The sequence below is a fragment of the Taudactylus pleione genome, unplaced genomic scaffold (assembly GCF_031769625.1).
Source record: "Taudactylus pleione unplaced genomic scaffold, aTauple2 ptg000275l, whole genome shotgun sequence".
NCBI lineage: Eukaryota > Metazoa > Chordata > Amphibia > Anura > Myobatrachidae > Taudactylus > Taudactylus pleione.
In genome coordinates, this window is record NW_028284677.1 from 2,736,296 (window position 1) to 2,751,051 (window position 14,756).

At 46.9% G+C, this 14,756-nt stretch overlaps 1 protein-coding gene across 1 annotated transcript in view; it reads right to left on the bottom strand.

Moving 5' to 3' along the window:
• Positions 1-14,756, bottom strand: part of LYST (lysosomal trafficking regulator) — a 507,705-nt gene that overhangs the window by 96,914 nt on the left and 396,035 nt on the right. The window contains exon 42 of the mRNA XM_088481579.1: positions 3,112-3,252. Within this exon, the coding sequence (XP_088337705.1) occupies positions 3,112-3,252 (141 nt within the window). The remainder of the gene's footprint in view (positions 1-3,111; positions 3,253-14,756) is intronic.

Here is a 14,756-nt window from a genome sequence, read left to right on the forward strand (position 1 = left end):
CTTATGGTGCATCCTAGACAAATCGCAAAAAAAAAGCACGGAAAAAAGATGCCCAACACTAGCAGAGTCTCATGGGACCTGGCGCTACGAGAGAGGCTGTTTGGCGTGACAGCAACATGTACGAGGACAGAGCTGTATGATCTGGAACAATAGACTTGCAGAGGGAACTACACTTTGCTCTTCTACATTACATTATATTAACCTCAAGGTATCAGTACACTATATTAGCGATACGTGTTTGATGATATCCTAGAGAACTATAGTTTCATGTATAAGGCAGGAACTCTTTGTATTAGCAGCTTAGGATTCCCAAAGAACAAATATTGACTATATGTGAGCGCCATGCTCTTACGTTTTTATATTGTTCACTGATTGTACATAGTAGGCACATTGGATCAGGGACCCCTAATTGCTTAAAAATAAATTTGCGTCAGTTTCATTCCTTACATGCACTGCCATCGTGCTGTGCTGACCACTAGTCTTCTTGCATACAGTGCACTTAAAAATCTTTTTTAAAAATTACCAGGTCACCTCAGTACCCCCCCCTCCACCTTTCCTTCTCCTGTTCAACCTTGTCCCTTTTTTGCTTATGCTTCATGCCCTCCCAATTGTGGTTTCTGGAAAGCAAGCTACTGGGTTTAGGCAGAAGTGCATAGGAGGACCTCTGACATGTCACTTCTGGGCATTGGGTTCTGGTATGCATATTTTACTGCAATATGAAATATTGTTATGAAACTGTGGGGGTTTGTTGTTAATATAGTAGGTAAATGTAATAATGGTGTATGATAGTAACTGTATGTGTATATATGTAGTAATGTGACTGAAACCACTTGCGTAAAAATTAAATGCAAATAAAATGAAAAATAAAACAGTAACTATAGAATTTTTTTTATAAAATTAGCAAAAAAATACATCAAAGCAAAATTAAGTTGAATAAAATTAATAAAAATAATAAATAATAATAAAAATAAGAACTAAAATAAAATGCAAACAAAACTAAACAATAAACAGAAGACTGAACACAGCGCTAGTGTCCATCAACTGCAGAGTGCCGGCAAGTATATACCGGCTCTGGAGGGAGGTCCAGGCAAGCTACTCCACGTCCGACAAGGATCAGGGTAAGATAGGGATAGTCACCCAAGGCATTGCATCTCAGCAGCGGGCACCCAATTCACCCGGAAAAAGAGCTTAAACATTATATGCTACAATTATTCTAACACCTTCATTGTTTAGTTTTGTTTCCATTTTATTTCAGTTTCATATTTTTATTAAATTTAATTTTGTTTTGATTTATTTAATTTTGTTAATTTTATTAAATGGTTTCTATTGTTACTGTTATTTTTATTTTTCATTTTATTTGCATTAAATTTTTACGCAAGTGGTTTCAGTCACATTACTACACACACACACACACACACACATATACACACACACACATACAGTTACTATCATACACACATTATTACATTTACATTGTCAGAGTTCAGCCGGGGATCGGCCGTCCCTTACCGTCCCGCCGGCTTCCTCTGACTTCCCGGGCAGTCGGGCGGCTGGTGCGGCGACGTGGGAGGTGCTGAGCATTCTCCCTGATGCTGGTGTGTCAGGCGGCCTGGTGCGCGGGTATCGGAGTCTCCGTCATGGGCGCCGCCATGACACTTCCTCATCTGACTTGCCTTCCTTCCCTGACTGTCTGGTCAGCTGACGCTGTGGACCAATCAGCGGGCTTCCAGGGGTATATATCCGGCTCCTGTGTATCAGGTAGTTGCCTGAACAACCATTGTTGCTGCTAGTTTTACTAGTGGTCTCTCGTTCCAGGTTCCCTTGCTTTCAGTGAGCTATCCCAGTGTGTGCAGCTATATCATCCATCTCACCAGTGCTTTACCACCTCAGCCCGTGTGCAGCTATATCGTCCATCTCACCAGTGCTTTTCCACCTCAGCCTGTGTACAGCTATATCGTTCATCTCACCAGTGCGTTACCACCTCACCTGTGTGCAGTATACCTCCATTTCACCAGTGCGCTGCCACAGTCGCCTGTGTGCAGTATACTATCTATTTCACCAGCGCTTTACCATCACAGCCTGAGTATAGTTAAACGTATCCACCTCTCCAGTGTTATCATCTCTGGCCAGGCCCAATACCACTACCCACCTCGCTACTGGACTCCGTGGTTCCTACCTACGTTTTACAGTATTACACCGTGGTGCACTCCTTCTGACCGGCAACCCGGTAGAGTGTGTCCGCAGTGCACACTCTTGTACCTCAAGTACAGTATCCCGAACTCAGGGTTCCACCCCAGTCCCTACGTGCCTCTTACTGGCACCGACCCATTGGGCCACGAGTGTACGTCTCTCCTTTTCCCGCGGGCTTTGGTCACCCAGTCAAAGGACCGCGACCTGCTTACGGGGTGCAGCTCAAGCCCACAACCCGATTGGAGGGGTCACTGGCGAACACCACCTCGTGGGTTAGATTCGGCAACTTTGACTAGGTCTCGCCAACGACCAAGACCCGTGGATGCGGAGATCGTACATCCAGGCCCCTCGCCTTCGTTTCTTCCCGCAGCCTCAGCTTTCAAAGACCCGCCTCCCAGCATGACATACATACTATATTAATAACAAACCCCCACAGTTGCACAACAATATTTCATATTTTTCACTAAGCGCTTCCCACATATTGCATTTACATTTACTTCCTATTTGAAAATAAGAAGCACGGAAGCAGCTAAAAAAAACTAGGTGGCTACTAGAATTATCACTATCTGTAATGCATATTTTACTATTTTATGTGCTCTGAAACTAAATTTAATTGCACAAAACTTACTACAGTACACGTTTCTATTTCAGGGTAAATTTAAGATATCAAAACATCCTAAACTATTTATGCTAACCTCTTGTATTTTACTCATCTTTGTGGATTGATACTTCCTGGTTGGGGATTTTAGAAGGAGCAGTGGCATTGATAGCACTATTTTAATTTATACTATTATTGTTCATACAGTTCATGGATCAAATGTTATATTGCATTCTAGGGCTTAGTTTCACTTAGGATTTGTATATATTCTTTTATATATGCAAACAAAATCTGAATAAATTGGGATACAATGCTTCACATACCTTCTCTGTTTGCTAAAAATTCTGGCAAGTAAAAAAATTCTGGTATCAGCTCTTTTACATCAGTCATGGATTCGAAAGAAGATAAACGCCACGTTGTATTCATAGAATGAAATGTTCTGTCAGGAATATCAAAGCTTTGGTCTGTAACGTAAAACATTTGAAATACTAAAAATTTATAATTCTGAAATATAAACAACAGTAAAACAGAATTTCACAAACTAATTTCAAATAAGTAGTTATATAATATATCAGATCCAATAGCAGCGAAATGTACAATTTATTAAGATGAAATCCAATAAATGTAAATAATATGATTTTATTGCTTAAAATAACCATTATTCTGCTTTAGTGTCAAAAAGTACACAAACAGAAATATCAACAATAAAGCACAATAAATTAATAAAGCACAATTCATTTCAGGTATTTTTCATGCCATTGCAGCATTATATTGTGAGCAAGTTTTTATTTTCCTATACTAGTCTAGGTAGATGTGAAAAGTCCAATTTAATTAGTAAAACCTGGGATGTAATTGCTTGTTATCACTTGGGTTTGCTAGAAACAGTTTGTACCTCAAAGCTTGGTGAAATTTTTACATACATTTATGTTTAATATAAAACATTCCCCCCCCCCCCCAAAAAAAAAAGTATGGGGAGAGTCTGGAACAGACGTAGAACTGAAAGGTCGGCTTGCACTTTCAGTTGCACCATTTAAAATAAAACTTTTTACAGTGTTGCTAGAAAGTTTGTGAACACTTTTGAATTTTCTACATTTCTGCATAAATGTGACCTTAATTGTGTCCAGATCCTATTTTAAGTCATACAAATAGATAGAAAAAAAATCAAACTAAGCAAACACACAAAAGGATATACCTTTTATTGGTCAAAATGAACCACCATGAAATGTCTTCTTGGATTCACTACCCCTTGGAGCAGCAATGACTTTAATAAAACATTTACGGTAACTTTTCAGTCCAACACATTTACTAAGAGGAGTTTTGGTCTATTCCTCCTTACAGAACGGCTTCAACTCATGAATATTGCATGAACACTACAACTTTAGGTCCTGCCACAATATATTATTGGACTAATATCTGGACTTTAATTCTGCCATTATTCTACTTCCACGATTTTTTGTATTTGTGTTAAGTGTCATTGTCTTGCTGAAAGAGCCACCTGCGAGGTCAGTTGAGCTACAATCAGGGCGTAGTATGGATTGAGCTCCGGGCGCTGCCACTTGCAGGGGACGTTGTCTGGGGAGAAGATTTATTTGCCCCCCTTCTTAATCTATCCCTGGGGACCCTTCCTCTGTGCATTGAAGAAGTCATGAATAGGGTCCCAATGGGAGCGCCCCATTCAAAACATAGCTGTCTGCATTGTCTAACTACCTTAGGACCCCACACCATATCCTTAGAAGCAGGGCCAAGCATGAGTACTAAGAAGGATATATGGTCTGGACAGTCAGCAGGGTTAGTAGATGCAATGTTTGAGAGACAGCCCACTTGTCAACCAGACAGGGTCATGTGCAGGTGAACAAATGCCTAGCGACTTCCAGCTGGGGAGGTGGTGTTAGAGGTGGGTCCACTCACTAAATAAATGTCATATTGAAGCTTCCGTCTCCCCACTTTGTGTCCTATAACTGTTGTAGTTATAGAATCGCTTTCACACCCCATCTTCCACACTCCCCCCTTCCTGTTCCCTGACATCCCATCTTCTACATGCCCCTTCCTGCTCCCTGGTACCCCATCAGCTAAAATCCCCTTTCCTCTTCATCAGCACCCAATTGGCTACACTCCACTTTTCTGCTTCCCGGCACAAGCCCCTCATGCTTAAGTCCAACACTGGAGCATACAATACACTGTAGCATAGTTATTAATACAAGATACAATACAGCTGTGTCCTTCTACATCTTTTCTGCAGTCGCGTTAAAAAGCCCAGCTCAGTGCGCCAGGTCCTGTGAGACTCTGCTACAGCCGGGTGCCTTTTTTCTTCAGAAATGCACCTAAGTCACAATACGATGTGACTAGGATGTACCAGCAGACTGTGCTGATTAGTTTGATATATGTGTGCGATTGAGTCTCTGTTATGGAAAAGTGTCTCACCAGATAAGGCAGGAAAACTTGGTTTGTAGAGTTGCCTGCCAGGAGGGCAGGATTTCTTGGCTAGATGAGTTACCTGCCAGGAGGGCAGGATTTCTTGGCTAGATGATTTGCCTGCCAGGAGGGCAGGATTTCTTGGCTAGATGAGTTGCCTGCCAGGAGGGCAGGATAACACAGGCTGAAAATAGTTCAGGTGTAAATGTAGTTTGATTACACACAGTAGGTCTGAGAAAACTGTAGCTGCTGATTATACAGATGAAGCACGGACCCAAAGGCTTGGGCCTGCATACACTGACACTGAGCACAGCATGTGGATGGTGAATAGTTCAGGTGTAAATGTACAGTTTGATTACACACAGTAGGACTGAGAAAGCTGTAGCTGCTGATTACACAGAGGAAGCACAGACCCAAAGGCTTGGGCCTGCATACACTGAGCACAGCATGTGGATTGTGAAAACAGACAGCAAGCTAACAGCATTCAGAGCAGAGTGGAACAACAGTCTTGAATAATTGAGCTACTTGCTGAAGCCTGGAAGGCAGCATGGAGGGAGACGGAGAGTGGTAAATAGAAGCAGCGGCTGAAGTGTAGACAATCACGGAGGATAGCTGGAACAACCAGACCGAGCTGTAGGAGGAAACTCTATAACCGGCGAGGGGGAATGAATCTGGAAGCTACAAATAGGAGGAGCAGCCAATCAGCAGCATATGGAGTATGAGTCACTCTCTGCAGCATCCCCGGTGCTTGGTAATCAGCGGAACCGGATTCTGAGTCAGTGTAGGTCCCGAGCCGGAGGGAAACAAGCCGCTGCCACGGCTTGTGACAGTCTCTGAATCTGTATATGAAGTGCTACAATGTAGCGGTCGCAGCATTTATTTCTAGTTCCGTTTTGCTTCATATACAGACTCAGGTGCACACAGATATACAAGTGTTGCATATCAAATTAATCAGCAAAGTCTGCTGGTGCGTTTTAGTCACACGTTTGCGGTTAGATGCATTTTTGGCGAAAAAAAGACGCCAGACGCTAGCAGAGATGCGCAGGACCTGGCAACTCACTCATGCAGATCAAGTCTCGCTGCATGGCGTATTGGCAAGATGTATGAGGACACATCTGTATGTTATGGGACTTGACATTACATCGAGGTCATGAGCTGTCACCTGGCTGATCATACCTTTGATGAGTGCATTTTCATACAGTTCCAAGAGATCAGTGGGGAGAATATAGGTGGCTCATCTGCATTCTCTACTGTAATGTTTGCAGTTGAGGTATAATCTTTTATGTGTACAATTTGACTTGTCTATCAATTTTAATTGTCTATCAATTTTAATGACTTGGGTAAAGATCTGAACATCTTTAATATCACATTTATGCAGAATTTTTTTAAATTCTAATGGTTTCAGGAACATTATAACACCAAAGTTTTTAGTAATGTATCATTACTGCGTTAATTAAAATGTTTATTTGAGAAATGGCAGAAAACAATCAGTCGGAACTAAATGTAAATAAATAAAAATATACACCCAATTTAGTGTTTTACATGAAAACTGACTTTCATTTATCAAATGAGTTGCAAAATGAATAGAACATATAGTCAAGACATTGGCAAGGTTAGAAATAATGATTTTTATTTGAAATAATATGAGATATGGTAAGAACTTACCCTTGTTATCTCTATTTCTCCGAAGTGCATAGGGTTCCACAGGATACCTTGGGGTATAGGTGATGACATCAGACATCGGGCACCATAGAGTTAAGTTTCAGCCTCCCATCTCAGTTAGGTACCAAGCCATAGGCCGGAGGAGGAGAAGCAAGTGAGAGAAGAAAGATCTGGACACACACAAGAATCACATTCTCACCAGAGGGAGACGGAAAAACCGGTGACCAGAGCAAAGCCCATCTGCAGCACAGGTGCGACAGGGCGGGAGTCCTGTGGAACCCTATGGACTTCATAGAAATAGAGATAACAAGGGCAAGGTTCTTACCATAGCTCATATTTTCTACTTCAGGGTTCATAGGGTATCCACAGGATACCTTGGGGATGTCCCAAAGCAGTATCCTTTAAGGGTGGGGACGGTCCTGTGCTGGAAGGAGAATCCGCCGCCGAAGGAAGCATCCTGAGAGGCGAAGGTGTCAAACCTGTAATACCTCATGAAGGTATGGACAGAGGACCATGTAGCAGCCTTGCAGATCTGGACTGCAGAGGCACCACGTCGAGCTGCCCACGAAGGACCCACAGACCTAGTGGAATGAGCCTTCACAGAAGGAGGAACCGGCAGGCCTTCATGAAGATAAGCTTCAGAAATAGCCATACGGATCCAGGCTGCCAAAGTTTGCTTTGAAGCAGGCCAACCCTTTTTACGGAAGCCATAGAGGACAAACAAGGTGTCCGACTTCCTAAACGAAGAAGGGCGGTCAACATAAGTCCTTAAGGCCCGCACAACATCCAAAGTGGCCTCACCCACTGAAAGGTCGGGTGAGTTAAAAGCTGGAACAACTATTTCCTGGTTAACATGAAACTGGGAAACAACTTTGGGAAGAAAGTCAGGACGAGTGCGTAGCACTGCCCTGTTCCCATGAAAAATCAAGAAAGGGGGTCTACAAGAGAGAGCCCCTAAATCAGAAACACGTCTGGCCGAAGCTATGGCCAGAAGGAAAACAGTCTTAGCTGTTAGCCATTTAAGATCCATTGAACCCAGTGGTTCAAACAGCGGTCCTTGGAGAGCCCTCAGGACCACAACCAAGTCCCAAGGCGCCACAGGTGGAACAAATGGCGGCTGAATTCGCAGAACACCTTGCATAAAGGTGAGCACATCAGGGATTGTAGCAATCCTACGGTGAAACCAGACAGACAGGGCCGAAACCTGCACCTTCAAAGAAGCAAGGTGAAGCCCATGGTCTAGTCCTGCTTGTAGGAAGGTGAGTACCCGAGACAGACGAAACTCCCGAGGTGCATAACCTCTCGGTCGACACCACTGGAAGAACGTATGCCACACGCGATGGTATATTCTCGCGGAAGACGGTTTTCGAGCTCTTAGCATGGTACGCACTACCGAGCTGGAAAACCCCCTGGACCTTAACATGGCAGTCTCAACAGCCACGCCGTCAAAGACAGCCGAGTCAGGTCCGGATGAAGACAAGGACCCTGTGACAGAAGGTCCGGTCAGAGCGGTAACTGCAGAGGACTGTCCACGGACAGACCCTGAAGGTCTGAGAACCAGTGCCTCCTTCCTGTTTGAATTTCCGGATTACCCGCGGAAGAAGGGAAACCGGAGGAAAGAGATAGGCAAACCGGAACGTCCACCAGACAGACAGAGCATCTACCAGAGACGCCTTTTCGTCTCTTGTGCGAGACCCGTACACCGGCAACTTGTTGTTGTGCCTGGACGCCATGAGGTCGATCTCTGGAAGACCCCACCGTCCACCAGCAGTTGAAAAAACGTCCGGGTGCAGGGACCATTCCCCCGTTTGAACGTCCTGGCGACTGAGAAAGTCTGCCTCCCAGTTTAGCACTCCCGGGATGAAGACAGCAGATATGGCCGGAAGATTGCGCTCCGCCCATACCAGGATCCGAGACACCTCTACGAGAGCCGCCCGACTTCGGGTTCCTCCTTGCCTGTTTATGTAGGCCATGGTGGTAGCGTTGTCCGACTGGACCTGCACTGGGCGACCTTGGAGAACCCAATGCGCCTGCTGGAGAGCATTGAAAACCGCTCTGAGTTCCAAGATGTTTATTGGAAGCTCTGCTTCTGCCAGAGTCCACCTGCCCTGGAACAAGTGTGGACCCGAAACTGCTCCCCAACCCCGAAGACTGGCGTCCGTTGTCAACAGGACCCAATTCGCCACCCAGAACGGACGACCCTTGTTGAGATGGGTCGTCTGCAACCACCAGGCAAGGGACAGGCGAACCTCCGGAGTGAGCACTATCGTCTGGGATTTTAGAGACTGAAGCAGTCCATTCCATTTGGACAGGATCAGGTGCTGCAGAGGTCTGGAGTGAAACTGGGCATATTCCACCATGTTGAACACCGACACGATGGAGCCCAGTAACCTCATCGCCAAGTGCAGAGACACCCGGCGGCTCTGCAGACAACTGCGCACCCTCGACTGTAAGGCAGAGATCTTTTCCCCTGTCACAAAGATCCTTTGCTGTCCCGAGAACAATAAGGCTCCGAGGTGCAGAATCCTCTGAGACGGGATCAGGGTGGACTTCTGCCAGTTTATCAACCAGCCGTGCCGTTGCAGTAGCGCAATGGTCAGGTCCACGTGGCGGAGAAGGAGCTCCGGAGATCCTGCCACTAAGAGAAGGTCGTCCAAGTACAGCAACATACGGACTCCCTGCAGCCGCAGGAAAGCCGCCATGACCGCCATCACCTTGGTGAAAACACGTGGTGCTGTCGCCAGGCCAAAAGGTAACGCCCGGAACTGAAAGTGGTCGTTGCGGATTGCAAACCTGAGGAACTGCTGATGGCGCAAAAGAATAGGGACATGCAGGTAAGCGTCCTGTGTGTCCAATGACACCATGTAGTCCCCAGGTTCCAGCACCAGGACCGTAGAGTCTCCATCCGAAACTTCGGCACCTGCAAAGATTTGTTGAGAGCTTTGAGGTTGCGAATCGGACGAAACGACCCATTGGGTTTCTGCACCAAAAAGAGATTGGAATAGAAACCCTGGCCCCTCTGGGAGAATGGAACAGGCACTATAACTCCAGCCTGGAGCATAGTGTGTAAAACCTTCCGCAGCTCCATGGCTTTGTTCCGGTCTGATGGTAGACCCGTGGTGAAGAATCGAGCCGGGGGTCTGTGCCGGAAGGAGAGGGCATACCCGTGTGAGACCACCTCGAGAACCCAAGTGTCTGTCGTGGTGACCGACCAACACCGGGCGAACTGCAGTAGGCGGCCTCCCACTTTGGGATCCCCCAAAGGGAGGCCCGGACTGTCAGGCCACATGCTTGTCATCTGACTTAGGGGCCGGACGTCTGGTACTCCAGGCCTGCTTCCGGGGCTTGGCCGATTTCTTGGGGCCAGCCTGTCGGGGAAAGGACTGTGCCTTCGGCCTGCCCTGGGCCCTATAAGGCCGAAAGGACGGAGTACCTGAACGAGAAGGAACAGCAGCCGACGGGAGACATGCAGATTTAGCTGCCGCCAGCGTGGCTACAATCTTGTCCAGGTCCGGACCGAAGAGAACTTCTCCGTTAAAAGGCAACGCCTCCAAACCCTTTTTGGAATCAGCGTCCACCTTCCAGGATCGCAACCACAAGGTGCGACGAGCAGCCACAGCTGCCGAAGAAATTCGAGACGCCAGGGTACTAATATCCAAGGCCGCTTCGTTGATATAAGTGGCAGAATCTCGGAGATTGCCGATTAATTCCGTCTGCTCAGTCGAACCGTCGGAATCGACGGACGCCTCCATAGCTCTGGCAACCCAGCAAATGGCCATAGATTGCCGCGCTGCGCCCCGCAAGGGAATAGACGGACTTCAGGCAGATCTCTACCTTGCGATCCGTAGCATCCTTAAGGGAGGACATGGATGGCATGGGTAATGTGGAACTACGGACAAGACGTGTCACATGAGAATCCACCTGTGGAGGGGATTCCCACTTGGCAAAATAATTGTCCGCAAAAAGATACGCCACTGCTAAACGCCTTTGAGGCTGATATCGTTTGCCTGGCTGTTTCCACGCTTCCTCTAGGTGGTCAACTAATTGTCCCGAAAGAGGAAACACTGTGGTATCTCCTTTAACATCCTTGAAAAAGGCGTATTTGGACTTTGATACAGGAGGCTCCTCATCTTCAATAACTAAAGCAGAACGGACTGCACGAATAAGGCCAGGTATATACACCTTAGACTTAGTGTCCGACTCTTTAGGACGGGTAGGTTCCTGGTCAGAAAGATCCAGAATCTCCCCATCATCGGTCGTCCAGTCGTCGTCGTCCTCATAAGGAGCAGACAGACGCCACCGGCCGCATCACAGACTCCCTTTGCAACACTTCTGACAACTGCTGTACAGAGCTTGTTAACTAATTAACCCACGCAGGATCATGAGAGACCTGAGGGGAAACAGGGAGACTGTGGGGTACCATTAGTTGTCTCGGGAACCCCTGCATGGGTGACGACACCACTGACTGCTGGGACAAACCCATCTGAGTGGAGGCAGGCTGCGGAGCTAACTGGCCCACGAGGGTTGTAAGCGCTTTGGCAAAACAAGCCCAGGGCGGCTCCTGTACTGGAGCCGTGACCGTAATCGGTCGCATCAATGAATAACACCGTCGACATAGTCCCTCCGCACTACCGCCCCCCTCCGCTATAGGTACCTTGCATGTAGTACATAAAAGCTGGAGAGGAAAATCACTTTCAGACATAATGGTTAAGTATGTGACCCCTCTCACTGATACTCGTTAGTATAGTGTGAGACCACCCTGCAAGCACCGCACCGCAAGGGCTTTAGCAGAAAGAACAGGGACAGTTAAATGCTGACAGATAGAAAATGAAAGTACAGGCAGCAGACGCTAGCATAGGTCACGTACAATGCAAAGAAATCAAGAGGGCTGTGTGCAGCGGGGGAGGTGCCGGCTGTGAGACAGGGAAGGCGCGCTCCCCTTGCATGCATTTAACCCCTGGGATGCCGCAGCGCTACCGCTCTGCCGCGGTCCTGCTGTCCCAGGGGGGTAGTGGAAGCGCAGATTAGAACCTGGCTCCACGCTGCAGCCAGTCCCCAGGGAGCCCCCTGCCTGGGGACTCTGGACCATGTATCAGCGGGGACCCACCGCGGGACTCCGCTGCTTACCTTGCTGTCCCCCTTGAATCCGGCCATGGTCCTGAACATCTGGGGTCACCGCTAGCTGTGACCCCAGATGCCTACCAGCATCCCCGGATCAGTAACGGCGTTCTGGTACCGGCGGGGGTGTAGGGAAGACAGCATGGATGTCAGAACTGACTGTCCATGCTGTACTTCCAGATGTGCAGCCACAGCTGCATTGAAGAAACTTCAGGGGCTCTTCATAGCCCCCTTCTAACAGGTGCATCCGACTCCGGCCGGGCACCAAACTAAACTGGGATGCCTTGGCTCGGGGGCGGGGTATAGGAGGGGGACCCTAGTGCATCCTGGACGGCTGAAACTTAACTCTATGGTGCCCGATGCCTGACGTCATCACCTATACCCCAAGGTATCCTGTGGATACCATGTGGACCGTGAAGTAGAAAATAATTTTGTCCTTCAAACTTTGCTTTCGTCAAAGAATGCTCCTTTTGCAGCAATTACAGCATTGCAGACCTTTGGCATTCTAGCTGTTAATTTGCTGAGGTAATCTGAAGAAATTTCACCCCACGCTTCCTGAAGCACCTCCCACAAGTTGGATTGGCTTGATGGGCACTTTTTGCGTACCATACGGTCAAGCTGCTCCCACTACAGCTCAATGGGGTTGAGATCAGGTTACTGCGCTGGCCACTCCATTACAGAAAGAATACTACATAAAAAATGTTTCCATGTGCTAAATCATATATATCATATCATAATATATATTTTTTGAGTAAAGGAATAGAAATGGTTACTCTTCTTGCATTTATAGGAGATTTAAGTTAAAGAAGCTGCCACTGGCTAATAACGAAAGTCACAAATCCTGTGACTGCAACCCAATTAATATGCCAAGTAGGTATATAACTACCAAAGTCATGAAACACACTTTTGGGTTTCTTGAAAGCCATTTCTGATATCTGAATAGATAGTTTGCTGACTTTCTAACGTTTGTGACATAATTGTTAGATGATCTATTTTGCACAATATTTGCATAGGGGCAGAGGTGAACCACGAAATTTGACTGTCACTAGATGTGTCCTGTTGCAACTGAGATGTGTGATGTTGGTAGCCAGGCCCGCCTCCTTGTCAATGAGTAATCCTCATGTTTATTTATTGTACAGCCATGGCCAAAAGTTGAGAATGACACAAGTATTGGTTTTCACAAAGTTTGCTGCTCAGTGTTTTTAGATCTCTCTGTCAGATGTTACTATGGTATACTGAAGTAAAATTACAAGCATTTCATAAGTGTCAAAGGCTTTTATTTACAATTTGAGTAAGTGTATGGAGAGTCAATATTTGCAGTGTTGACCCTTCTTTTTCAAGACCTCTGCAATTCGCCCTGGTATGCGGTCAATCAAATTCTGGCCACATACGATGGTTGCCCATTCTTGCCTAATCAATGCTTGGAGTTTGTCAGAATTTGAAGGTTTTGTTTGTCCACCCGCCTCTCGAGGATTGACCACAAGTTCTCAATGGGATTAAAGTCTGGGGAGTTTCCTGGCCATGGACCCAAAATTTTGATGCTTTGTTCCCAAAGCCACTTAGTTATCACTTTTGCCTTATGGCAAGGTGCTCCATCATGCTGGAAAAGGCATTGTACGACACCAAACTGTTCTTGGATGGTTGAGAAAAATTGCTCTTGGACGATGTTTTGGTACCATTCTTTATTCATGGCTGTGTTCTTAGGCAAAACTGTGAGTGAGCGCACTCCCTTGGCTGAGAAGCAACCCCACACATGAATGGTCTCAGGATGCTTTACTGACACAGAGGCAAAGTTTTTTGGGTACAATTCCGGTCACAGCTTAATTTATTTTTTTACCTTTTTAGCATATTGCAGGGCACCGAAGGAAGCAGTGGGCAAGGCTAACTCAATTGTCCCCCGGTTTATCCAAGTCATTTTTGGGCATGCCCCGCCTACCCAGTAGGAACTGCGGCTATGCCCCAGCCACCTGGCGCATATTACGCTCGCCTGGAACACATCCCACGGGCTCAACCGTACAAAGCTGGATCCGGGCGTGCGGCCATTCACAGAGGATGAATCTGCTAACCTCTGCTGGCTCCCCCCATTCACTATGCTTTGCGCACTGCTTATTTCCCTCAACCCAAGGTTCTCAGGTGCGCCTGAGTACCGTCGCCCCACCCTGCAATCTAATACAGTCCGGCTACCTCGAGCCCCTCCTGCAGCACATTACTGAATAGATCGATGCCTACATAAGACAAATGCACCCTGTCCCCCCTGTACATACCCCCTCTGCTGCCCACAATGTCCCTGTGCTGTATCACGCTACCCCCACAGGTGGTGACCAACTTTCTAACTGCTGCATTCACCTATTTACGTGCTTTTTTGATACCTGCCCCCTTCCATGCCAGCCTGGGGAGGATACTGGACCAGACAATTCGCACAGTGCTCCAGCGCTCCCTTACCCATGTAAAGTCCTCCTGTATGGTCCTGATTAGATCGAGGGTCTTCAATTTACCCAGGTCGTTGCCCCCTAGATGCAATACCAACACATCTGGTTGGCCGGCCAACCCCTCTTCAACTAACAAGGCCCGTCTCAACTCGTGCCACTTCTTCCCCCTCTTTCCAAACAACAACAACACTTTTACCGGCAGCCTCAGCTGCCTTCTGTATGGCCTGGTAGCAGCTCTGGTTGCTGCCCAATAAACGTGTCAGCTTTGATGTCCACTGACTGCCTCCCCTTCTCCGCTGCGGACGTTGCTGCCCCTATCCTGAAGGAATGGATACCAAATTTCCCTG